Genomic DNA, 24036 nt, shown 5'->3' with positions numbered 1-24036 from the left:
TAGTTCCACTCCTTGGGCCAAGCATATACAAACCATCACATTGGCTTTATATTAACAGGTAATGCTTTTACACGATGCACACAAGATTATACCTATGTGGAACTGGAGTTTCAGACGGTTGTGAATTGACATGTGGTTGCTGGGGATTGAATCCAGGTCCCGTGGAAGAGCAGCCAGTGCTCTGACCTGTTTGATGAACCAGTTCTCCAACACTGCTTGAACTTTGTTTTTAAGCATCCTCTTCTTTGGACTAGGTTGTATGACTGCCACCCATGAGCCAGTAAAGTGAGATTTAGGCTAAAGATTTAAAAGCTGATAACTGCAGTTGACTCTCAAAGCTGAGTCAGACCTGTGGCCAACTAGAGTCAGGGTAAGAGGCAGTACATGGCCAGGGTTGTCTAACTGTGGTTATCAAAGACTGAGCGTGTAAGTGTAAACATCAATATGCTATAGTGTGGAGGAAGGGTGATTTCTGAGTCCACGCCTAACCTGAGGCAACAAACACACAGGACCTGGGAAGCATGTTTAGGCTGGCTCAAAGTGGCTCAGGGCAACCCCTCTATGTTCTTGGAGCCATGTTTCTGGTTGATGGGCCCCTTGTGTTTGAGCCATCCTTCTGGTAGGATAGCCACCCTTCAGCTCAGCCCAGCGTCCTAACTATGGTAAGATTCAGGCTTCCTCTTCCTAGGCTTGAAGAAGCATAGCTGACTTTCTGAGCAGCAGCTGTTCCCTCCCCATTCCTTTTTCACTTGCAAGCCATGTCTATTAACAGTAAGATAGATATGACGTCATAGGCTTCCGGTTCTTCGGAGCATGGGTAAGCTTGGGTTTCCCAGTGGGATCAGATATTACATAGGCTGGACAGAGGGAACTGCGTGTGGAGAGAAGGTGCCTCCAGCCAGCTGGAAGCAAAGGAATGGGATTTCCCTGGTCTTTGTCTGAGCTGGGCAATGGGTTTTGCAATGCCTGTTTATAGGCTTGAGCTTTATGTGGTAACTGGGTCTCCAGGGACCAGAGGGAGTTGTAGCTAGAGAAGGGAGGACTGAGCCAGGTGTGGTAACACACGCCTTTAATTCCAGCACTGGGAACACAAAGGCTGTGAGTATCTGTGTGTGTGTGTATGTGTGAGTTTGAGAACAGCTTAGTCTACAGTCTTTCTGTACAGACAGCCAGGGTACTCTGTCTCAAAACCTCAAAACAAAACAACAACAAAACAAAATAAAACAAACAAAAGGCAGAGGAGAAGTGGGAGAGGGAAACATGGAGAAGCCTAAGGCAGGGAAGTCGTTAATCTCAAACTCTCCTCCACCATGGTCAAATCTGGTTCTAAAATCTGGTCTATGACAGATGCCTAGGCCTGCCTACCCACGTCTGCTGCATGCAGGCAGCTCTGCCTCCTGCGTCCTTCCTGCATGGTGACCAGAGCACAGCCTGCCCACCTGTCTGCTTAGCTATATTTGTGGGTCGTGGGGACCGTTCTTCAGCCCTTGGAGACCTCTACTCTTGTTCTTGGGCATTGCTTTTATAGACGGCTCTTTCCACATGGCCTTCGAAAAGTAGGTCAAGGTAGCTAACCTGCTTTAGGGACAAGTGCCAGGGTTCAAGACATCCAGCCTGGTGTCAGGACTCTTGAATTCTATTTTCAGCCTCACAGATAACAGCTGCACGGCAACCCTTCCAAGTGCATTCTCCCTTCTGGGTCTTTCTGAGCCTCACTTTAGGTCTCAGGATTTTTTTTCTCCCCTGAAGCTGCATCCCCTGAGGCTGTCTTTTCCTTCTCTCTTCCCTTCATCCGGTAGATAGTTCTTTAAAACTGGCCCCTGCTCACTGCTGGTGCCTGGAGCAAGCGCAGGGCTGAGAACTGCAGCGCACAGAGAGATTAAAGGCTTTGGGTGGACAAAGAGGAGTGATGGGGCCTGGTGAAGCGAGCTGTCAGAATGCTAGAGGACAGGCCTTGGGGATATTGCTGATGTCCTAGATGTGAGGGGAGGGAGGTTCCTGGGCTACGCATGATGGCTGTAGCTTGCCTTCTATCTCTATGCCTTCCTTCTGTGGAACACAGAGAAAGCCGGGCTCAGAAAATCTGGCAGAGGGGACTATTGGAGTTGTCACAGCCAAAGACACTGTTTCAGGGAAACCACATGGAGCACGGTGTGTTTTGGCTAAAGAATAATAATCTTGTCTTTGGCCTGAGCAAACCAGTCTTAAGAGCAACTAGCCTCCAGCCAACACTGCAGGGAGCTGGGACTGGCAGTCCTAGGACAGAGTGCAGATGAGAGGACCCACCATGGTCTGTTCAAGCAGATAAGGCAGGGGAGTTGATGCAGGTAAAGGGAGAGGGGTGGGCAGTGTATTCAACCTGCAAGGAACCCCACTTACAGTGCAGTCCTGTTATCGCAGTGAGCGCTGCAAAGCTTCACGCTAGCTGGTAAGGAATCATCTCGGGCAATGTTTTGAGCTTGAACCCCCTTCTCAGCTTCTTGCTGCAAAGCTGTCTAATCTCTCTGCACCTCAATCTTACTATAAGGTAGAAATGATAACAGAACTCCATGCCAACAATGGTGTTCCTGATAAAGTCATCGTAGGAGCTGCAGGGGATGCGACTCCAGCACTTGCTGCACTAGTGTGAGGACTAGCATCTGAGTCCAGGACACCCATGTAAATGCTGGGTGGGAATGTCAGCCTAGCTGTAATTCCAGCTCATGAGAAGAGGAGACAGCAAGCAGGCAGCCTAATGAACAAGCTCTGGGATCAAGGGAGAGACCCTGGCTCAACGAATAAGACAGAGAGCAACAGAAAAAGAAACATGTTATCAGCCTCTGGCCCTCACATGTATTTGCACACATACTTATGCGCGCTCGCATACACATACACACACACACACACACACACACACACACACACACACACCCTGCAAACATGTGCACACCTGTGAAGAAAACATTGTGAGTAGAAAGTTTACTTACTTCTGCCAACCTACATCATAGAATACAGTGCAATATAGGCTACTGCTTGCCTCCCTTAGTGAGCCAAGGGGTTGACAGAGCTGATGGCTCATTCTTGCTGCCCAGTAGCAAGAAAGAATACAGTGCTGTATATCACTAGGCAGAGAAAAGATAAAAATTTCCAAGTCCAGGAGTTGGGGATTTGGCTCAGTGGTAGAGCGCTTGCCTAGCAAGCGCAAGGCCCTGGGTTCGGTCCCCAGCTCCGAAAAAAAGAAAAGAAAAAAAAATTTCCAAGTCCAGTTTCTACTGAAGATGTATTTCTTTGCACAGTGTGAAGACTGGCCATCATAAGCCATGGGCGATCTGTACTGAGATCTATAAGAGCCTGGCGCAGACCCATTGTGGTGGGGCCATTCAGTAAATGCAATTTCTTTCCCCTTATCTTCTGTCCTTACTTGGAATTTCTGCAAGCAAAGAGGAACCTATCTAAGGTAGAAATCCCAACTCTGACTTCCCTCCAACCTAGAGTTTCCCCTAAGGAGCTGATTTTTTGTTCTGTCTCCTAACAGTCACCTGCCTTAGAGGATGGGACTCTTGAATTCAGCCCTTCGGTTTCACACTGTCTCTGTTGTGTTCTTTTTCCTGACAGCTTATGTCTGTTAAACCCAGAGAGAGAGAGGATATCAACAGACCGAAGAAACAATCCCATGCAAGGCTATCTTGATGGACCGAGGAGTTTGTTGGGGTCACATACAGGAGCATGAGGAATTAGGTATTTTTTTTTGCCATTGAAAGGCCCACTCTGCATAGTAAATAACTCTCAATGTTACATTACTGGTGCCCTGGTGCAGTACACCACTCTATATCACTCCAGTGATTGCTTACTGGCCGTGTAACTTTAGGGAAGAATCCTGTCTTAGTTCCTTTTTTATTGCTGGGATAAGACACCATAACCAAGGCAGTTTGTAAAAGGAAGCATTCAGTTTGGGGCTCACAATTCCAGAGGGTAGCAGGGACCACAGCCATCATGGTGGGGAGTGTGGCAGCAAGCAGGCAGGCCTGGCTGCGGATCAGAGCTTACATCTGGTCAGCAAGTGTGAGGCAGAGAGGAGGAGGGCCAACTGGACTAGTGTGGGCTTTTGAAACTTCGAAGGCTGTCTCCACTGACACACCTGTCCCACTAAGAACTTCCTAATCCTCTAAACAGTTCTACCAACTCGGGACCAGCATCCAAATATACAAGCCTTTGGGGACTCATTCATTCCATCCCAACGATGGACTGTGAAGATTAACATGACTAAACCCTTTTCTAGCCAAGTGATTTTTGGTCATTTTGTTTATCACGGCAACAGAAAGCATCAGATCAGGGGAGGTGCAGGTGGGTGGGTGGGTGTGTCTGGGGGAATGAAGCCAAAGGAAAATAGAAAATGCTGGTTTGGGATGCAGTGAGCACGGTCTCCAGATCCAGGGACTGGAATCTCTTTGGTTTGATCTTTGCTTTGAAAAAAAGGAAGGAAAGTAGGAAGGGAGAGAGAGAAAGAAAGAGAAAAACAGCTTGTGGTGCCCACTATTTACTGTAGGTCCCAGGGAATTTCTCAACATGAAGCAAGGCTCAAAGAGGGTAATGTACCGACAGAGAAACCCTGTATCAAAAAAGCAAAACAAAATAAAATAAAATGAAGGTCATTACATTATCTTTCAGTTCCTTCTTTAATTTCTACGGTCGGGAAGAAAACAAAAAGCCTCCACCAAGAGGCAAGAGGAGACATTAAGAAACAAGAGATAGAAAGGCTGGGGAAACAGAAGGCAGAGATCTCCAGGGCTTGGGGGCGTTGGCCTGTGGTTTCTGTCCCTTTGTGTCTCCTTCTCACTCTGTCAGGTCAGGTGAAAGAGACCGAATTCACATCCGCTCTGGGACATCGCTGGAGGGCATGCTGGCTGCAAAGCTTGCGGATTACATGAATAAATCTGGAGAGGAAAAATCTAGCAGACTTCCTGCAGCTTTGGAGGTTGGGAGTGTACTCTATCTCCTGCATACCTGGTCCAGGTAGCAAACACCTAGAGTTTGGGGAATCCACAGAAAGAAGAGGGTTAGGCCTCAATTTCTGCTCTTTAGCGTCCCTGGCTTAGTCTGAGCATCCTGAATGGAGGTGAAGGAGGGGCACACCTGCAGCCTCCAGAGCCCGGCTGACCTGGCGTGGGATGTGTGTGTGTGTGTCATCAGTTTGAAGGACACGTCAGCGACCCACGTAAGGGCTGAGCCAGGAGCTGGAATTCTGAGGGATGATCCACCGAGTGACAGAAGAACCCGGGCTCCCTGGGGGGTCAGGTAAGCATTAGGCTTGCCCCTTACTGGGGACGGGAGAGGGGCTGGGATGGAGGCGGGGCTCTTGAGGCAGCCCGCCAGTGGCCAAGGGGGAGGGGCGTGGCAGAACATAGCTCCGCCCCCCGCGCACCGCCTTGCTTGCAGACCAGAGCAGGAGGCGGCAGCCAACCTTGGCGCTGAATGGGCGGGTGGCGTCCTGCTCTGTCCCGCCCGCCGCCGGCCCCCCATCGCCTGCTCCCGCCGCGCCCGGGTCTCCGCCCGCAGCCGCCTGAGTCCGCTGGGCTGTGAATGAAAGGCAGGCGCGGCCCGGACTAGCTGCCAGCGACGCGGCGACGCCGGCCTCCCGGGAGACGCACTCCCCGCCGAGATGTACGGTAAGGAGGGCTTGGCGCCCCGGCTCGGGCCCGCAAACTTCCAGACGCGGACCTTTGTCCCCCGGAGTGGCCCCCGGCGCAAAAGCGAGAACGCCGACTCAGTGCCAGGCTGGGCTGTTTCAGTCGCCTGTGACCGTGCGTTTGTGCCGAGAGGACAAAGATGCCTCCGGCCGGGGGACTATCTGGTCCCCAGAGGTCCCTCGGGCAGGCGTTAGCAGGAGCTAGGGGCGGTGGTCCGTCGCCTGGTAGGGACTCTGATTGTCGAGATGCACCCGGCTTTGGGAAAAGCGAGTATCTCCGGAGCTGAACCAACGGAGTGTTGGTGGAGGTGATCGTGTGACAGTATTTGCAGAATTAACAAAGAGGCTTGTGCTTGGGAGTTTGATGCGCGAAAGTGGTCCAGGGTAGAGCGGAGCTGCTCACTGGCAGTCTGATGCCGGGCTCCTTGGATGTGGGAGGCGGCGCCGGCAGTGCAGAAGCTGGCGAACCGGCACTGGAGGTTCGTCTCTCAGCTGGGTGGACTTGGCCTCTACCTAACACTGCTGCTAGTGATATGCTAGTGATATGCAGGCTCCCCAACTTCCAGGTTGGCCCTGCGAAGGGCTGACGGGAAGCGATGCTGCTTCGAGGGTCTCTCCCAATTCCGCAGCCACCGCCCCCACGGATGTGTGGCAGCTCCAAGACCCTCACGGTGCACTGCTCTGCTTGCTTATTTACCAAGAATTCCTCTAGTTCTGCAAGGCAGTGTGGATGAGGAAAGCGCTCCTTGGGTCCCACTTTGCAGCTCAAAAGAGTGAACCAGTCTAGGAATGGGTTGCCTTGCAGAGCCTACCAGGGGTACAGTGTACGTGTATTTCTATGGACACAGTTTATGAGAACCCGTGTCTCCGGTAGTTTATTCTGGGGTCACAGAAGAATTGGAGCAGTGCTCTCCCTCCTACTGCAGGGTAGGGGCTCGGATGCACCTGAGGGGTGAGTGATCTAGAAGAGTGTGTTCCCAATTTAACCCATCTCTAAGGCTGCTGGCTGCCTCTGTGAACAGACCATGAGTCACAAAGTTTGTTAGCGCAGAGAGCAGGCAGAAAAGGCTCAGCGGTTGGTGGGCCTCCTATTTAGAAGACAAAGACTTAACTTTTGCCTTGCATCTCCTTCCCAGGCCAGTTGGATTACACAGCCACTATGATTCCTACAGAGGTGTCAGCAGGTCCTCACAGCAAATATTAATTCTCTTGGGTGGAGCAAATGGGGGTAGGGGAGATGTTCTCAGAGGCTGGACCCATAACCAGTGGGGACTTTCGAAGAAGGTGACTGGACTTGTGCTTTGCCTATTGTGAGGTAAAAGAGCCATATACCTTTTTATTCTATCTGTGCTCCCCCCCTCCCTTTTTCTGCAGAGGGAGCAGGCTGAAGCTGCAGATCACTTGACAAAAGCATGTGACTGCAGGGGCACCTGCAGTGGGGAAGGAGTTAGGACGGACTCATCAGTATGGGCCAGAATTAGCAGTCCTGGGTCAGTCACAGTATTACATCTAGTAGATAATGTGATAACTTACTTAGGGTGTCTGAGAATTAGGGGTGGGGGGGTGGGGGTGGTTCCTGGTCTGCTCCTGTTGGAAGAGCTAGCTAGTAGAGGATGTGGAGACAGTGTAACTGTGGGCTATTTTCAGATGCACCACGAAATTCCAATTCTCTTTAATAATGTTTTTATTTCCCCAGATGCAAATGGAGCAGGGCCAATCCTAAATAGAAAAGATTGTGATGAAGAGCTCCTCTGGGTAGTTACCTACAGCATAGGGAAGGCACATTCATGCTGGGTGGGAACCAGCCCCTTGCAGACTGGTCCCTGGAGTTGTCTCTGCCCTCAGGTGGGAGCCTCACTTGCCTGAGGCATTTTAGCGTAAGAGGCTGCAGAGCTGTTAGCATGCTCTCCCTAGACATCAGTGATGAAAAGAAATGCAGGAAGGGGACAGCCTGGGCTACATAGTGAGTTCCAGGTTAGCCAGTGCTGCATAGGAAGAGGCCATCTACCTAGGAAGGGTATCTAAAATAGAGAAAAGATGGCATTATGGACTTCCTACAGATTATTGTTCTTTCGCCTAATTTTCTAAGTGACCTGTCCAGGGTGACAGGTAGAATAAGACAAGGTGACACCGGGCCCCTTGGCTCAGAGCTAGCCCCTGTCTCCCTTCCCCAAATGTCTCAGGAGAATGTTTATCATTAGATGCCAGCAAGCATTTTATGAACTGATAGATAGTAAGGATATATAGAACCAGAAGCTGCCCAAGAGCTGTAGATAAAGGCGATCTTTGACCACCTACCTTGGTGATGCAATCTCTTATAAATGCAGATCCTTGAACTGTGCCCTGTCCTCAGACTGTGTCCTCCCCCCTCGACAGCTCCACATAGATCTTCATTTTTTTCCTCCTGTCAGTCTCTACCTTACCTTTGTCTTTCACGACTCAGTTATCTTGCTTGGCTCAGTCTGTCTCCTTCCTTTGCCCTATAAGAGACCAAATGTCTTTTGTCTTTCCTGAGGGCACAGTGGGATCCTAGACCTGGGGTCATGGGATACCAACCCAAGAGCCCTTCACAGCTTTGTGGCCTTAGACAGGTGGGCTCATGTCTCTGAGATCTATTGCTCTATAAAATGGTGAAGTACCCACCCACCTGCCAGGTCTGTTGTGCCTTTTAGAAGCCAAGCGACAGGGTCAAGAGCTTTATAAGAGGTTCTACACTTGCACAGCAGTGCACAGAAGAGTCTGTCCATTTCGCCCCTCGTGGAGCCTCTTCTTTCCCCTGCCTGTTTGCATCTCTTCTCACCACAGCCTACACAGGCATGTTACTTTGACCTTGCTAACCATGACGCACTAAACCGCTCTCCTCTTCCCGTTCTTCTCTTTTTGAGACAAGGGTCTCTCTATGCATCCCGAGTTAGCCTTGAACTCTTCTTCATACTCCTGCCTTTGCCTCTGGAGTGATGGCTTACACCGGGTGGGGATGGGGGAACCACACCTGAACAGCCTGAGCTGTTCTCTGACCCATCAAAGCTGTTACTATCATCCACTCAGCTATAAACCACAGTCACTTTCTTAAATGGCTCTCCAAAGCGACACAATTTACTTCCTAGACTGTTTGTTTGTTTGTTTGTTTGTTTGTTTGTTTGAGACAGGGCCTTCCTTGTAGCCCTGGCTGTCCTGGAACTCTGTGTAGCCCTGGCTGTTCTGGAACTCTCTGTAGACCAGGCTGACCTTGAACTCAAGAGATCTGCCCGCCTCTGCCTCTCGCTGGGACTAAAGGTGTGTGCCGCCACTTCCCTGCCCTATAATCTTGATTATATCCCTGAATGTGGAGTGACAAGAGTCTTGATGAAAAGTACTTTGTTCTGGAGAGGGACAGTTACCAGATGAGTTTTCTACAGAGGTGGGTCCCACTGTCTTTTGGTTAGGATTATATAATTAAGATTTAACCTATTCCTCTCACCAGGGCGAGAGGCATGAGAGTGTCCCACTTCCCCACTGAAGCCAGATCGAGCTTCCTGAGACAGCTGCCTCCAGAGACTGAGGGCAGCTGGCCAGGAAGCATAAAAAGACCGGAGAGGATTTCCCCACCACACTGTGGTCTGGGCTCGATGGTCCCACTGATGCCAAAGCTGCTCTGCCTAGTTCCTCCGTATCCTCCGGTTGTGCTCCCTCCCTGCTCTGTGATGACAGACAGCAGTGGGGTCCAGCTTTTGAAACTGTGCTCGGTGCATCCAGTATATTCTGCACAAATGTTACAAATGGAGCAGAGGAATTGTAGGGCCAGTATGTCTCTCCTTGAGGTGCAAAGACTCACCTTTGTAGAAATCTGCCTGTTGGCCTGCCTCCCTGTTTTTGTCTGTCTCCCTCTGTGTGTCTCTGTTTTAGTTTCTGTCTCCGTCTGCTTGTCTGTCTGTCTGTCTGTCTCTCTCTCTCTCTCTCTCTCTCACACACACACACACACACACACACACACACACACACACACTCAGTCATAGTGACCTCTCCCTGAAAATCTTGAGCCACCCTACTTGGTACCCACCCTACTTGGCCTCAGTTGCATAGCCTGCCCTTCCCCATCTATCCTCCCATTCTTTATTCTCTTTTGGAAGAGCACCCCCACCCCCTCTGGTTAGAGCCTGTTTTCTGTCTCTTGCTGCTCACAGTTCAGTGATTCAGGCTGTCACTGTGTTGTTCTTTCATACCAATTAAAAACAAGAAGTTAACATCACTTCACAGAAGATCTGGAGAAGAAAGAAGGCGGGCGGGGTGGGGGTGGGGAATCACCCCTTCCCTGCTTCCCATTCACACCCACCTTAGGGCTTGAGATTAGCTCTATGGTAAAGCCAAGACTTGATCTCTGGCACTATAAAACAAAACAAGCAAACAAACAAAACCCTTATCAACAAACTCTAGAGCTGGGCAGTGACCCACACCTTTAATCCCAGCCCAGAACTCAGGAGACAAAAGCAGATGGTTCTCTAAATTTGAGGCCAACCTGGTCTACAGAGTAAATTCCAGGACAACCAGCGCTACACAGAGAAACAATGTCTCAAAAAACAAACAGAAGAACAAGCCACTGGATAAAACCTGTCAAAGCTCCTGCTTTCTGTGTTACAGTTTCCCTGGATACTATGTTTTTGCCACCTGGTCAAATCCTTTGTCCTTTATCTTTTGCTTTCTTTCTGGATCTCTGCTGTTTGTCACTCTTGGCCAGTGACTGTGAAAGAGCACTGAGCACAGAGCACGGAGCACGGAGCATGGAGCACTGACTTGAGCAATGCCCTAGCCCAGTTCTGACCCCAGCTCTTCTCCTCAGGTAACCTTGAAATGGAGCTTTTCTTAACACTGGTGTACACATTCACGTGCTCTGAAAAGAATGCCCACCTCACCATCGAAATTAATTTGAATGAGAGTTGCCCCACTTTTCTCCTATCCTCAATTCTTCTCTGCTTCTTTATTTTGTTTGCGTGTATATGTATGTATGTATTTGTTTACATGTATATGTATATGTGTATGATATATGTGTTTATGGTGCGTATGGTGTGTTGGGGGCACCCACGCATGCCATGGCATGTATGTGGAGGTCAGAAGACAGTCTTTGCCTCCCACCTCACCTTGTTTGCTACAGCACTGTGTGTGCCAGGTCAGCTGGTCTGGGAGCTCTCAGGGTCTATATTATCTCTGACTCCCATCTCGCCCTAAGAATGCTGGGATTAGAGCTCTGTGCTGCCAGAACTGGCTGTATGTAGTAGATCTGGGGGACTTGAACTCAAGTCCTCCCCTTCTGTATGGCACAATACATTTTACCCTCGGAGCCTGGTCCCTCCCCCTTTGCCTCTTGACTTATGAAAAGAGGCAAAAAAAAAAAATCAAATAAACAAAAACCTATGCCTCATAGCTTAAGTACAGTGCTTGTTAATTCAAAGAAAGTTTAATTTTAAAAAATGACCTTTATTTTCCTTTACTGCTGCCAAGAGTAACGATCCTTCTAGAGACTCTGAAAATATAGCTAGCGATAACAAATATTGTCTTTGACACCTGTTCTATGCACTTGTTTACATGGCTGAAATTACTCACTTTACACAAGTCCCTGTCGTTCTTTCCCACATGGCATATGTACATCCTCCCAAACCTCAAGTTAATGAAACGTTACTTAAAATAGATATTTATTGGAGGCTGGGTTGCTGTAGCCCAGTGGTCAAGGATATATATACTTGGCAGGCCTGATGTCCTGCTTCAGTCTGTATGTTAGTTCTCTATTACTACATTAAAAATCAGTAATAAATTAACTCACAAGAGAAAAAATTTGTTGACTCACAAGTTCAGTGGTCTATGCCAGTGAGCCCCATTATTTTGGGGTCTGTAGTGACATGGCACAGTATGGTGGAAGGTGGTAAGGAAGCTGCTAGCTTCCTAGTGGCCAGGAAGCTAAGAGAGGTTAGAAGGCCAGAGCCCCAGTGTCTTCGAGGGAAGTCATGCCCCAGTGACCTGACCCTTCCATCATTTAGCCTCAGGGCTTGCACCATTTCCCAGTAGCACCAAGCTCAGAACCAGGCCTTCAGTTTATGGACCTTTGGAGAACATTCCATATCTAAACTATAGCAGATCCCAGCACTGTATGCCCATGCACACACATGAACATACATATGGGGACTCATGTGATATTTACCTATGTATTCATACATATATATGTGTATTATAGTGATTGAATCAGGCTAAGCCTATCCAGCTGCTCCAACATTTATTGTTCCTCTGTGATGAAAACGTTTAAAATCCTGTTGTCTTGCCAATACATACATACATACAGGGGCTGGAGAGATGGCTCAGAGCTTAAGAGCACTTGCTCTGGGGCTGGGGATTTAGCTCAGTGGTAGAGTGCTTACCTAGGAAGTGCAAGGCCCTGGGTTCGGTCCCCAGCTCCAGGGGGGGGGGGAGCACTTGCTCTACTTCCAGAGTCCTGAGTTCAAACCCCAGCACTCACATCAGGTGGCACACGACTGCCTATAACAGTGATTCTCAACCCGTGGGTCGAGACCCCTTTGGGAGTTGAACGACCTTTTCACAAGGGTAAGCATATCAAACATTTACATTAGGATTCCTAACAGAAGCAAAATAACAGTCATGAGGTAGCAATGGAAATGAGTGGTTGGGGGTCACCACAACATGAGGCACACGTCTGTGAAAGGGTGGCGGCCTTAGGAAGGTTGAGAACCACTGGCCTATTACTCCGGCTTCAGAGGACCCAACACCCTCTTCTGGCACCCTCTTCACAAGTGTGCACATTCATACACATAAGTGAAAATAATAAAAAACAATCCATTGTAATTAGTCCATCGTAATTATCGGTAGTCACTCAACAGCAGACAGCTGCCATTTAAATTGTTTTCGTATATTACTGTTGAGCGTGTGCACATGTGCGTGCTGTGGGGGAGGGGACGCATACCACAGTACACTTGAGAAGGTCTGAGAACAACTTCTGTGCAGTTTGCTTCCCTCCTTCCACCTTTGCACGGCTTCTGGGGATCAAACTCTGGCAGCCCTAGCTTTTTGTTTGTTGGTTTTAGCCCTGGCTGTCCTGGAGTCCATTCACTCTGTGGACCAGGCTGGGTTTGAACTCAGAGATCTGACTGCCTCTGCCTCTGCCTCCTGAGTGCTGGGATTAAAAGTGTGGCCCACCAATGCTCTGCTACCCTAGGCTTTTTTTTAAACAGGAACTCACTAGACTGACCTGGACCTCGGAGATCCTCCTGCTGAGTTTAAAGGCTCCCGCCACCTGGCCCTGCAGTGATTTTTAAAGGCTATGGTACGGTACACTGAATAAAGAAATACCTGGTGTCCAAAGCTTCTTTTGAACTCTGGAATTTTCCCTTAAGCCATAGTCAAGGAATCAATGTAAGTGCCTAAACACATTTTTAGAGTCTTGTTACTATGGTCAGAATTGTAGTTTTTCAGCTTTTGTAAGTAACACCTCTCTGAGCAATTATCAGAATGCCTATCTTCTGGTACCTTCTAAGGCAATACATACTAGGGATTAGTGGTCTGGCTTCAGTTAATCCTGGAGGTGAGGGCTGCAGTTAAGGCTCGGGTATGGTTGACGGAGCCCTTGCTCGGCATTCCCGAGGCCCACTTTCTCGAAAGTCTTTGTTAATCTGGGCAGGGCGTTCCTATCTTTCTAGCTTGCATTCTGGGTGTGCAGTCTGTGGAGGCAGTCGGTATGCACACGTGTGCACGTAGTGTGCAGAAGCCAGAGGTTGACATTGTTCTCCTGTATCACTCTCTGCCTTATTTCTCTCTGCCTTATTTCTGGAGACAAGGTCTCACGGGATCAGAAGTTCTTTGCTTTGGCTAGGCTGCCTGCCACTGACCTTGAAGGATCCCCTCCTGTCTCTGCCTCCCTAGAGATGGGGTTACAGCCATGTTCTACCACACCCAGCTTTTGTGTAGGTTCTGGGAGCCCTAACTCAGGTCTTCATGCTTCTGTAGCAAACACTTCCCCAACCGGACCATCTCCATAACCCCATAACTTGTATTTTATGACTAACACGTCTGTAGTTTTGAGCATTTACATTTCAGTGAATTGTAAGAATATGAGTGTTCTATTTCTTAAGGGTATTAGCCATTTGATTCTCGTTTGCTTGGTTTTATTTTGAATGGAAATAGACAAAACCCGCCAGTTATTTGTGGTATAGCAGCTAGGTATGAAATACCATAGGGCGTCCTGGAAGACACAAAAATATATAAAAGTCTTTTTATCAAGATTGTGACTTAAGGAGCCAATGAGATGGCTTAGTAGGTAAACCTGCATTCCACCATGACTGAAAACATAAATTCAATTCCCAAGACCAACATGGTAGAAGGACAAGACTAACCTCCACTATTTGTCTTCTGACTTCACACATACTAAATAAGTGTAACAAATAGCATCTTATTTTTTTATTTTTTGCATTTTTAAAAAATATTTATTTATTGTATACAAGTACACTGTAGCTGTCCTCAGACACACCAGAAGACGGCATCAGATCCCATTACAGATGGTTGTGAGCCACCATGTGGTTGCTGGGAATTGAACTCAGGACCTCTGGAAGAGCAGTCAGTGTTCTTAAGGGCTGAGCCATCTCTCCAGCCCTGTTTTTGGCAGGTTTTACAAGGATGTGCTCAGTACATGGCACAAAGTTTATTTAACTTCATCCAGCAATATCTTGACGTGGAAGAGACTTGTAAGGTGAGAGACACTATGTGCTACCTGACTTAATGTTGCCTGAATTCTATAAATTGAGGTTATCATTTCTATATTTGAAGTGAGAAAACCGGAGGCCTAGAAAGTCAAATAAACTTGCCCATGGCCATCTATTTTTGGGTAAGGATTTGAACTTGGACTTTCCGACTCCAAATGACATCACACCAAATCCAGACCATTTAAACCTTCCAGAGGATACAGGCCTCACTGCACCACACACCTCCAGACGCGCACGTGGTGAGCTGGGAAGAGCAGGAGAATAAGGTGACAGAGTTTTTGAAAGTGACACACCACTGTTCTATGGCTCCAGGCCACCTTGTGCATGGGGTCTGTTCTTGTCCTACCCTGTTATCCTTGTTTTGCTTTGTCAGAGAGAAAGGCTCCAGGAAGAACCATGAAGGACTAAGTAAGAGTAAGAAAACATGGAGACAGATGTGCAGTGGTGGAGAGAATGGAGATGGCACATGTGTTCCACAGACGGGCAGACGGACAGGCAGGCAGGCAGGCAGGCAGGCAGACAAAGCAGCGGGGCTGGCACCCCCAAGACTGTCATACAGCGTTAGGGTAGCTGTACCCTCAAAGAGGCCACCTATCCTGGGTGGTGCATGTCTGTAATCCCAGTACTCCAGGCAGAGGCAGAAAGATCAAGGAGTTCAAGGTCATCCCAGGCTGCACTGCAAGTTGGAAGTCACCTGGTCTGTGTGATACCCTGCTTTAAAAGACAAAAGTCTTGTGGCCAGTGTTTGGACTAGACAGAGAGCGTCTGGAACAAGAGGTGCTTCCTGTTTCCCTGAGAGTTTGCCTGTTAACGAGACCTTGCCATCCAACCTCAGGTCTAAGCAGACTCAGAGGTGAGTTTGGAGTAGGCTGTATAGAGCAGGCCTGACTCCTACGTGGATCTCATGCATAGACTGCGCGTGCACCCATGTCCTATGTGAGCCTGGCTGGGACCAGGGAAGGGACAACTGAGTATGCTTGTCAAGTCACAGGACTCTGGACACTTAATTCATGCTTCTAAGTTCCTGTTTATATGGTTTTGAGACAGAGTCTTGGGATGTAACCTTGGCTGATCCATTGCCAAACTGACCCTTAGCTTCCTGGGCGCCGAGATTCCAGGCAGGCACCACCATGCGTGGCCCACATTCTTCATTTATAATGTGTGTGAAGGATTATCCCTAAATTACAAGAACGCTTGTACAGACTCCGCCTTAAGATCTCTCAAAATGACATCATGCCTGCCAGCACCTCCTAGCTTCTCACAACCTGTGCATGAAAGAAACTTCTAGAATGGACGCATAGGAGAAGATACTGGGAAAATCCAGAGCTCTACCACAAGTTTCCTTGTGCTTTGGGATGCTTTGTCCTTTATTACTTTGGTTAACTATTCATCCCAGTGAATGCCAGCTATTTCCTTACCTCACAGATCTGTGAGCCTCTTAAGCACAGTCTCTACGGCACACACAGTCTTGATAATCCCTTTCTATTTTTTATGTGCACTGGTATTTTGCTTGCATGTATGTCTGTGTAAAAGAAGTGGACAGACAGCTATGAGCTGTCCCGTGGGTGCTGGGAATCGAACTCTGGTCCTCTAGAAGAGCAGCCAGTGCTCTTAACCACTGAGCCATCTCTCCAGTCCCTGGTGTGCACCGTCTCTTTCTTAGTGGGTGGGTTCTGTTTTCCCAGGTGGAGAACTTCTGCATGCAGTGAGAACTCACAGGTTGGCACTGAACTTGAAAGCCATCACATGTATCATTCATATACACAAATAGGCCAAGCAGCCCATGAGACCATGCTTCCAGGGAATGAATATTGATGGGTTAGGAGTCTCACTGAGGCCTGGAACAAGGCTGAAATGATAGCAGCCGTGTACCGTCGTGCTGATTGTCCCTTCCCACTCTGGTGATAACTCATGTAGGAACAGACTGGTGTATAATCATCTGGCTTCCTCTTCTGGTTTGAGGTTTCAGTCTTGGGAAACAGCCCTGGGTTAGCTGTGAGAGGTGGCCCAGGAGGCCAGACCTTTGCAAGGATTTCCTCCTAGTTGTGTGGAGTGCAACATTAATGCCACAGTCTTCCTTTTCAAAAACAGAAGGTCATCTTGTGGTCTAAGTATGAGCAAATCTTTATTTTGATTTCCATTCCTGTCACTCGTATACCCTATCACAAACAAGATGGAAAGGCCCTTTGAGGCAAAGGCAGAAAATGTGTTTCTTGGCGCTTAGAAGTGCTGGCCCTGATGAGTGTTCCTGACAAACATGAAACCTATGCACCTTCAGTCTGGGAGGTGTGGAGAGTGCACCGTGTCGAATAACTGGGTCTTCTGTTGATATTGAACCCCTGAGAGTGTGTGACCTGGCCAGCAGGCCTGAGTCGACAGCTGGTAAAGACAGGAAACCCATCTGACTGCCGGAAGTTACTCATTAGGACTGCTACTAATGTCTTCTCCAGACAGCACTCTTGGAGAAGGGAGCTGAGTGTTCTGGAAAAGCGTGGGTGGTGCCGGGCATGGGCCACACTGTCCTTCTGCTTCATCAAGGACATTTCTGGAGTGTGTGGGGGGGAGTTGGCCATCAGAACGGATTCGGGCTCTGTTGCTGTGTGAATTTGGGCAGGATTCTCTACCTCCCTCTGCTTTAGTTTTTACCATCTGTAAATAGGAAGAGCTGGACTGGATGGTCTCCAAGGGTTTCCAAGCTCTTCAGCTCCTGAAGTGATTGGCAAGGCTAGTCTATCCCCTGACCCAGGCTTCTGAGCCGGTGGGCAAACAAAGCCAGGGAGGGTGGTGGGAGTGGACGGTGATATGGGGGTTGGGGGTGTGTGAACGAATCATCTTAGTGGAAACCAGTCCGCTCAGGTTCTTTCTATAGCCTGGCTAAGAATTAGCTTTCTCACCAGCAAGTCAGGAATAGGGATAACTATGTTCTGTACTCAGAGTCTGTCCTGGGAGGACCAATGGGATGGTCAGGCTGACAGGTATGCTAGGCCAAGGTACCCGGGGCCACCATTTTTGCTTTACATACATTCAAGTCTCATCCAAAATCCTGCTTGATGGGTGGGCCTTTCTTCATTCCTTCTCCCCGCTCTCAAGGATAATAAGGTCTTAGAAGTTAGAGGTCTTATGCAAAGTCACCCAGCTTACCTTGGTGGCACAGTTAAAAGGTAGCTTTTATCTCCTGTTGACCCATCTTCCGTGGGAATGCTTGAAAACACCATTTCCAACTGGGTTACTTCAAGATTGGAAACATTATGCCTCTGAGGGCATGACTGAGAGTGAGACAGGAGAGAATAACCATAGAAGAAGATACTAGCCGGTGATATATTAGACAAAGGACAAGTTACAGACTTTATAAGGAATGAAGGAAACCCAGCAAACATGGGGGAAAGAAACCCTTCATTTTAAGATGTACAAGAGACTTGACTAGGGAGCGCTGGTACAGGGCTTGCCTAGAATGTATGAGAGCCTGTGTTCAATTCCTTATACTGCAGAACAAACAAACAAACAACAACAAACCCACAAGGCTTCTCTCTCGAGGAGACGGTTAAGCCTTGTTAAGATTTCTGCCACTGCAGGGCAGTGGTGACACACACCATGAATCCCAGGCCTTGGTAGACAGGTAGGCAGATCTCATTCTGTTTCGTGAATGTATGTAGTTCGAGGCTAGCCTGGTCTACAAAGTGAGTTCTAGGAGAGCTAGGGCTACACAGAGAAACCCTGTGTCTCAAAAAAAAAAAAAAAAAAAAAAAAAAAAAAAAAAGAAAGAAAGACAGAAGAAAAGAAAAAGAAAATGGTTGGGGGGGATGTGTCTCAGTGGGTAAAGTGCTTGCCTGACCCTCATGTAAAAAGCAGGGTGATGGGCTAGACCAAGAGATGACTTCTGAAGAATTCCTAGAATGAGGATCTTGCTACTGGAAGAGGGAGATGTTCTTTTATAGCCTCGGAGGGGAAGAGGTTTGGTGTGTCCCGTAAGCCCTGGATGGACAAAGGACTCACTGCTTCCTTGCTGAGTAGTAAGTTTTAAAGCATCAGTTGCCTTTCTTGAGACTGCCTCTTTCTAGACTGCCTCGGGTCATCAGGGGTTCGGCTTCACGTGTTCGTAAGATATCTTAGGTGCTAGGGCCAGGCTCCAAGTGGCCATGGTCTGATTGATAAAGTATGGGGATATTGCTTTTAGTTTTGAACTTTTGCTTCTACAGACAAACGAATGGCTGGTCAAAATGTGGTGTTTACATATAATAGATGTTACTTAGTTCTGAAGAAGAAGGGCTGGGGATAGAGCTCAGGAATAGAGGGGGTATATGCCTGGCATTCATAAGGTCCTAGTTCAATCCCCAGAGTTGCAAAAAAAAAACCAACAATTTTTTTTAAAAAGGGAGGGGCTGGAGAGATGGCTCAGCTCAGAATACTGGCTGATCTTCCAGAGGACCTGGGTTCAATTTTTTTTTAAAAAAGAAGGGAACCCTCACATTCTACATGGATGAACCCAAGGACATTCTACAAAGGGACGGATGTTTTCACTAGTAAATCCTCATCGAAATACTGGAGCTGTTTAATCCATAAAGACAGAAAACAGAATGAATCCAGGGGCTGGGGAGCCAGCTCAGTCATTAAAGCTCTTCCCATGAAAGCGTGAAGGAGTGCCCGAGTTTGGTTCCCAGAGACCACGTACAGAGCTCGGAGCAGTGGTGCACACCGGTAACCGCGGTGCCCCCGGTGCCCCTGGTGCCGAGAAGTGGAGACTGGCGGGTCCCTGCAGCTCCAAAGTGAGAAATCTTGTTTCAAAAACTAGGTGGCCACCATGAGGGAGAGCAGGGAATGTTTCGTGGGTAGCAAGCATGAGAAAGTGTTTCATGCACAAAGGGTGCATTTTTAAATGGAAAGTAACTCAAGATGGCGGGAAAGCAGCACGGATGGATTTAGCACCTCGGACGGACGCTTGAAAAGAATTGAAATGGGACATTTTTGTATTCCCTAACTTAATCTTTTTCACGTGTGTTGGTATTTTGCCTGCAGCACGCATGTCTACGTGCCATGTGTATGCAGGCCTGCAGAGGACATAGGTCTTCTACTGGCATTATGATGACTGAGAGCCATAGTGTGGGTGATGGGAGTTGAACTTGGGTCCTTTGGAAGGGCGCCAGTGCTCTTAACAGTCACTGGGCCATCTCTTCATCCTCCCCCCACCCTCACGCCCCTCTTTTGAGGCAGGGTCATGCTAGTTGCCCAGGTTCATACACTTACAGCAGCAGCTACTTGGGGGTTGGGAGGAGCAGTAACCATTGTACTCAGCTTATATAAATTTTACCATAATTTTACAGAAGTTTTATACATGTATATTTGTATGTTTGTATATACACACATGCACACGTGTGTGCATACACACACACACACACACACACACACACACACACACTCAGATGGCAGCACCTTCAAATCTGCTTTGTACCCTTACTACTGGTCCTGCTGATGACCTCGCAACAACCACCTGTTATTTAGGGACATCTATAAATGGAGGCTCAGAAACAGACACCCTTATATTCTTTGATTTCTGCAAAATCCATCTCTAATTAAGACTGGCATTAAAGGGCCATTTTTTAAATGAAAATTTTACCTAAATCAGACTAATGGCCTGTCTGCTGCTGCTTTTTCTGCAGGTGGCTAGAGGGATGGTTGTTAGATTTAAGGTCTAGGCCACAGATGGGCTGCCTTAAAAGCAGATGCACTCTTCACTGGGGGCCGGCTATTACCCTCAGTGGTGAAGCTGCGATGCTATGAGAGGTCCACACGGCTGCTACTGCGAGGAGATCAGTATAAAGGAGGACCTCAGCTTCAACTGAGCCACAAGGGTTGGTCCTTGAATGATGGGTTGATTTTTGACTGAGCTACCTTGCAAGGGCAACTCTAGAGTGAAGTGAGCAGCAAGCTTGGAGGAGGAGGGAGAGCAGGAGGAGGAAGAAGAGGAGGAGGAGGAGGAGGAGGAAGAGGAGGAGGAGGAGGAGGAGGAGGGAAGAGGAGGAGGAGGGAAAACAGGAGGAGGAGGGAGGAGGGAGAAGGAAGAGCAGGAGGAGGAGGAAGAGGAAGAGGCAAGCAGGAGGAGGGAGAGAAGAGATGGTGAAGCTAATGCCCCACCCAGGAACTGTGGTAAATGCATGCATAGGTCCTATGCTTGACAGAAACACATTGGAGCTTCAGCAATGGCTAAGACGACCATGGATGGTTTTAATTTACTTAAACGCTTTTTTTCACATTTTGTATAATGAGCATTTTAATGTCAGGGCATAAATATAATTAAAAGTAGTTTTCATCACCAGCAGCCTTGTGGGTAGTTATCTAGAGTCTTCTAATTATGGTTAAGAAGTAATTTCACAAGGATTCATGCAAGAACAAATCTATGTTGATAGGATTAAGACCCCAGTTGGATATAGACATTGGCTGGAAAGGTGGACCTTTTAGGGGCTTGGAGAGGTCCTATATGTTGAGTGGTTGGTTACACCGTTGTAAAAATGCTTGTCAAATGCAAGACAAATTATATCACAATGAGCATGTAGGAGCCCCAGGAAGCAGAAAGTAGGCATGTAGACAATCACAAGGCTGTTCTGTGGTCCAGGCTGTGGGTGTGTTAGGAAATAGCCAAGGGTCTGTGCCAGCCTACACCATGACTTTTACCCGTAGCCCAAGATGATCCCTGGCACCCTGGTCAAAGGGCTCATTTAGAGCTGCTGGGCAGAGCCCACAATACAAGGCAACTTCCATGTCGAGCAGCAAGCAGAGGAAGCTGACCCCTGCAAATCCAGTCCACTGGCAGCTGGGAGGCTGATGGTGCCAGCAGGGTAAGTGGGCAGAGGGCCCACAAGCAGAGTCATCTGGGCAGAGGGTCGCCTTGGGAGAACTGAGATTGACACTGCTGCCTCTCAGGGGACCAGAAATGACAAGGCCTGGCTCTAATATGCCTTCAGCAATGTCTCGGCCTAACACAGGCGTGGCTGAGCAGGGCCAGCTTATGAGAAGGATTGATTTTTTCCATTTCGTCCTTGGGGCTTTTGTGATGGGCTCATCGCACAGTAATGTCATTCTAAGACTGCACAGCCGTTAATGGGTTTGCTGTTCGCCCAATGTCTTAATAATGGGCTGGGTGGTGACATCCCTGCACAGAGACCTATGTCTCCATGGTTAAGATGAATTTTTCTCTAATGGCACATTGGAAAGAATAAATGTCACTGTCTCCCTTTCAGACCATAGGATAAGTATAAAGACCCCTGGAGAGACACATAGCTTTGGGATTTAATTCAGCCACCCCTTTAGCACCTGGGTGTCTTTGAAAATGTTATCTGCTTCATGTCTTGTTTTCCTCATCTGTTAAATGGGACAACAAACTCCTCTCGATGGCATTGGGAGGGGTAAAGAAAAAGGTATTGAAACGGCACAACGGTTCCTGACACAAAGTACTTACTGTGATAATGAATGATAGATGGTGCTGATGTTAATAGAGAAGCCACTACACATTTCCCCATCAGCCATTCTGTTATGATGACAATGATGCACCTTGCTTAATGTAGCGCTTTCGAAGGAGAAGGAGCCGTTCTCCCACCTTGTCTGCCCTTCACTACCTGCCTTAGGCAGCATCTGTCGAAGGCTTCGTTCCTCAGCCAGGTGGAACAAAACGCCCATGCGCACCAGAGCCCTGCTTCATTGAAAATGGGTCTTGGTGCCGCCCCGGCCTCTGCTTACATGGCATTTTTAGTAGGACTCAACCTAGCATTTTGCATCCCCCCCCCCCCCGAATTCCCATTCAGTTTTGCATTTTAAACGTATCGCTTCTGAGATTTCCCTTTGGCACCGGGACCACCCTGAGCTCTTAGATTTTATCCTCCCTGGGCACATTGCCTGTTCTATGTTCTGGCAACCCCCACATGATACAACCGACTCTCTGGTTTTTATTTGGACATCTGAATAATTGATCTCAGATTCTTAGTCTGTAAGAGTCCGTGTCTCAAGTCTGTTACCCGTCTGTCTGTAGAATTAAATCACTTAGACTTGCCCCCAATCGACTTGGCGCCGTGACAGTGAGGCTTCCTCAGGTTTCTATATTTATGTGTGTTCATTTGGAAACTGGAGGTGAGTAACCCTGCTTTTTATAGGTCGCCTGTTGACCACAATAGGAAACTGGATGTATTTTAGGAAAGAGGAAAGCAGAAATGTGCTGTGCATTCCAAATCCCGATTTCTGGCTCCTAGCTCCTAACTTTAAACCAAATCACCAGTGACATTACTAGCACACTAGTGTTTGTCTGTGGTAGATTTTTGGTGCTGCGAGCTCTTTAAGAGCAGGAGTTATGGGGTTGGGGATTTATCTCAGTAGTAGAGCGCTTGCCTAGTAAGCGCAAGGCCCTGGGTTCTGTCCCCAGCTCCGAAAAAAAAAGAAAAAAAAAAGGAGCAGGAGTTATTTATTGGTACTTTTAACCTCATGGTTCACGTGAACTGGAAGAAACAAGTAGAGCATTGCTGAGTATCAAGGTATTCGGATGAATGATGCCCCACAAGAAGCTCGGACCCTTCTCACACAGAGCTAGCTAGACACACAAGTGTGGACTTTCTTAAACCTGAGCTCTCGTTTATTGGCATTCCTGGGGCTTAAGAAGCTCACAAAACACTTTCATAGATGTAACTGATAGACTGCCTGTCCTGGTAAATACTGTTTATGGAGTGAGTGCCTATTACCAATGCAATTATGGAGCAAAACGCCAGCTCTTGTGTGGCCATTGGATACACACGGCTGCAAGAGAAGCTTGGGGTCACAACGCTGTAAAAGTTGAAGCCAGAAGGTGTTGAGCCACCTCTCAAGTCCATTCTGCCAGGCAGGCTCCCAGAAGCCTTCATGGTTGCTTCTGCAGGCAACCTGCAGTCCTGGGAATTCACAACTGGCCAGTGAGCAGTGTGCCATGTGGAGACACGTGCCCTCCCTGGTCTGCAAAACTGTCCTTACCTCTGGGATTTGTGTGACATTTTAGGGAGCTCCTCGAACCACCAGTCACTGCAACTAAGATGACACTCTCTTCTCCTTTTCTGGTTGTTCTTTACTTTCTCTCTTTGAACTTCCAATGTCACTCCCTCCTAAGGGCCTCTCAAGGGTAGCCAGTGAGTGTCTGATAGCCAGGCCTTGCAGAGTCTTCTTCCCTATTCCCACTGTCTCTTTCCCAAGATGACTCAGTTAAGAGCAAGGACTGCTCTTCCAGAGGACCAAAGTTCAATTCCCAGCTCTCACATCCAGTGGGTCATGGTGACCTGTAAATTCCAGCTTCGGGGATGGGGGGTGGGGGGTGGGGGTGTTCCAACACCTCTGGTCTCTGCTGGGGCTTACATTCAAGTATGCATACACATGCACAGACATCAACACGTAATCTAAAATAATAGACATAAATATTTAAAGAATGATCTAGCCAGGCAGTGGTGGAGCACGCCTTTACTCCCAACAATCAGGAGGCAGAAGCAGGTGGATCTCTGGATTTGAGGCCAGCCTGGTCTACAGCGAGTTCCAGGGCTACACAGAAAAACCTTGTCTTGAAAAACAAAAAAAGAAAGAGAGAGAAAGAAAAGAAATATATTCACTTCCCCGCCTCACCTGTGTGGTTGTCGGCCT

The 24036-nt window shown here is 48.1% G+C and overlaps 1 protein-coding gene across 1 annotated transcript in view; it reads left to right on the top strand.

The window, feature by feature from the left end:
- The first annotated feature begins 5411 nt into the window (after window positions 1-5411).
- Efr3b (EFR3 homolog B) overlaps window positions 5412-24036 on the top strand; it is a 73471-nt gene continuing 54846 nt past the window's right edge. The window contains 1 exon segment of the mRNA NM_001427261.2: window positions 5412-5645. Within this exon segment, the coding sequence (NP_001414190.1) occupies window positions 5639-5645 (7 nt within the window). The 5' untranslated portion in view covers window positions 5412-5638.

This window comes from Rattus norvegicus, chromosome 6, assembly GCF_021556685.1.
Source record: "Rattus norvegicus strain SHRSP/BbbUtx chromosome 6, alternate assembly SHRSP_T2T, whole genome shotgun sequence".
NCBI classification, from domain to species: domain Eukaryota; kingdom Metazoa; phylum Chordata; class Mammalia; order Rodentia; family Muridae; genus Rattus; species Rattus norvegicus.
The sequence above is the reverse complement of the archived record's forward strand: the minus strand, read 5'-3'. Positions and strand labels throughout refer to the sequence as shown.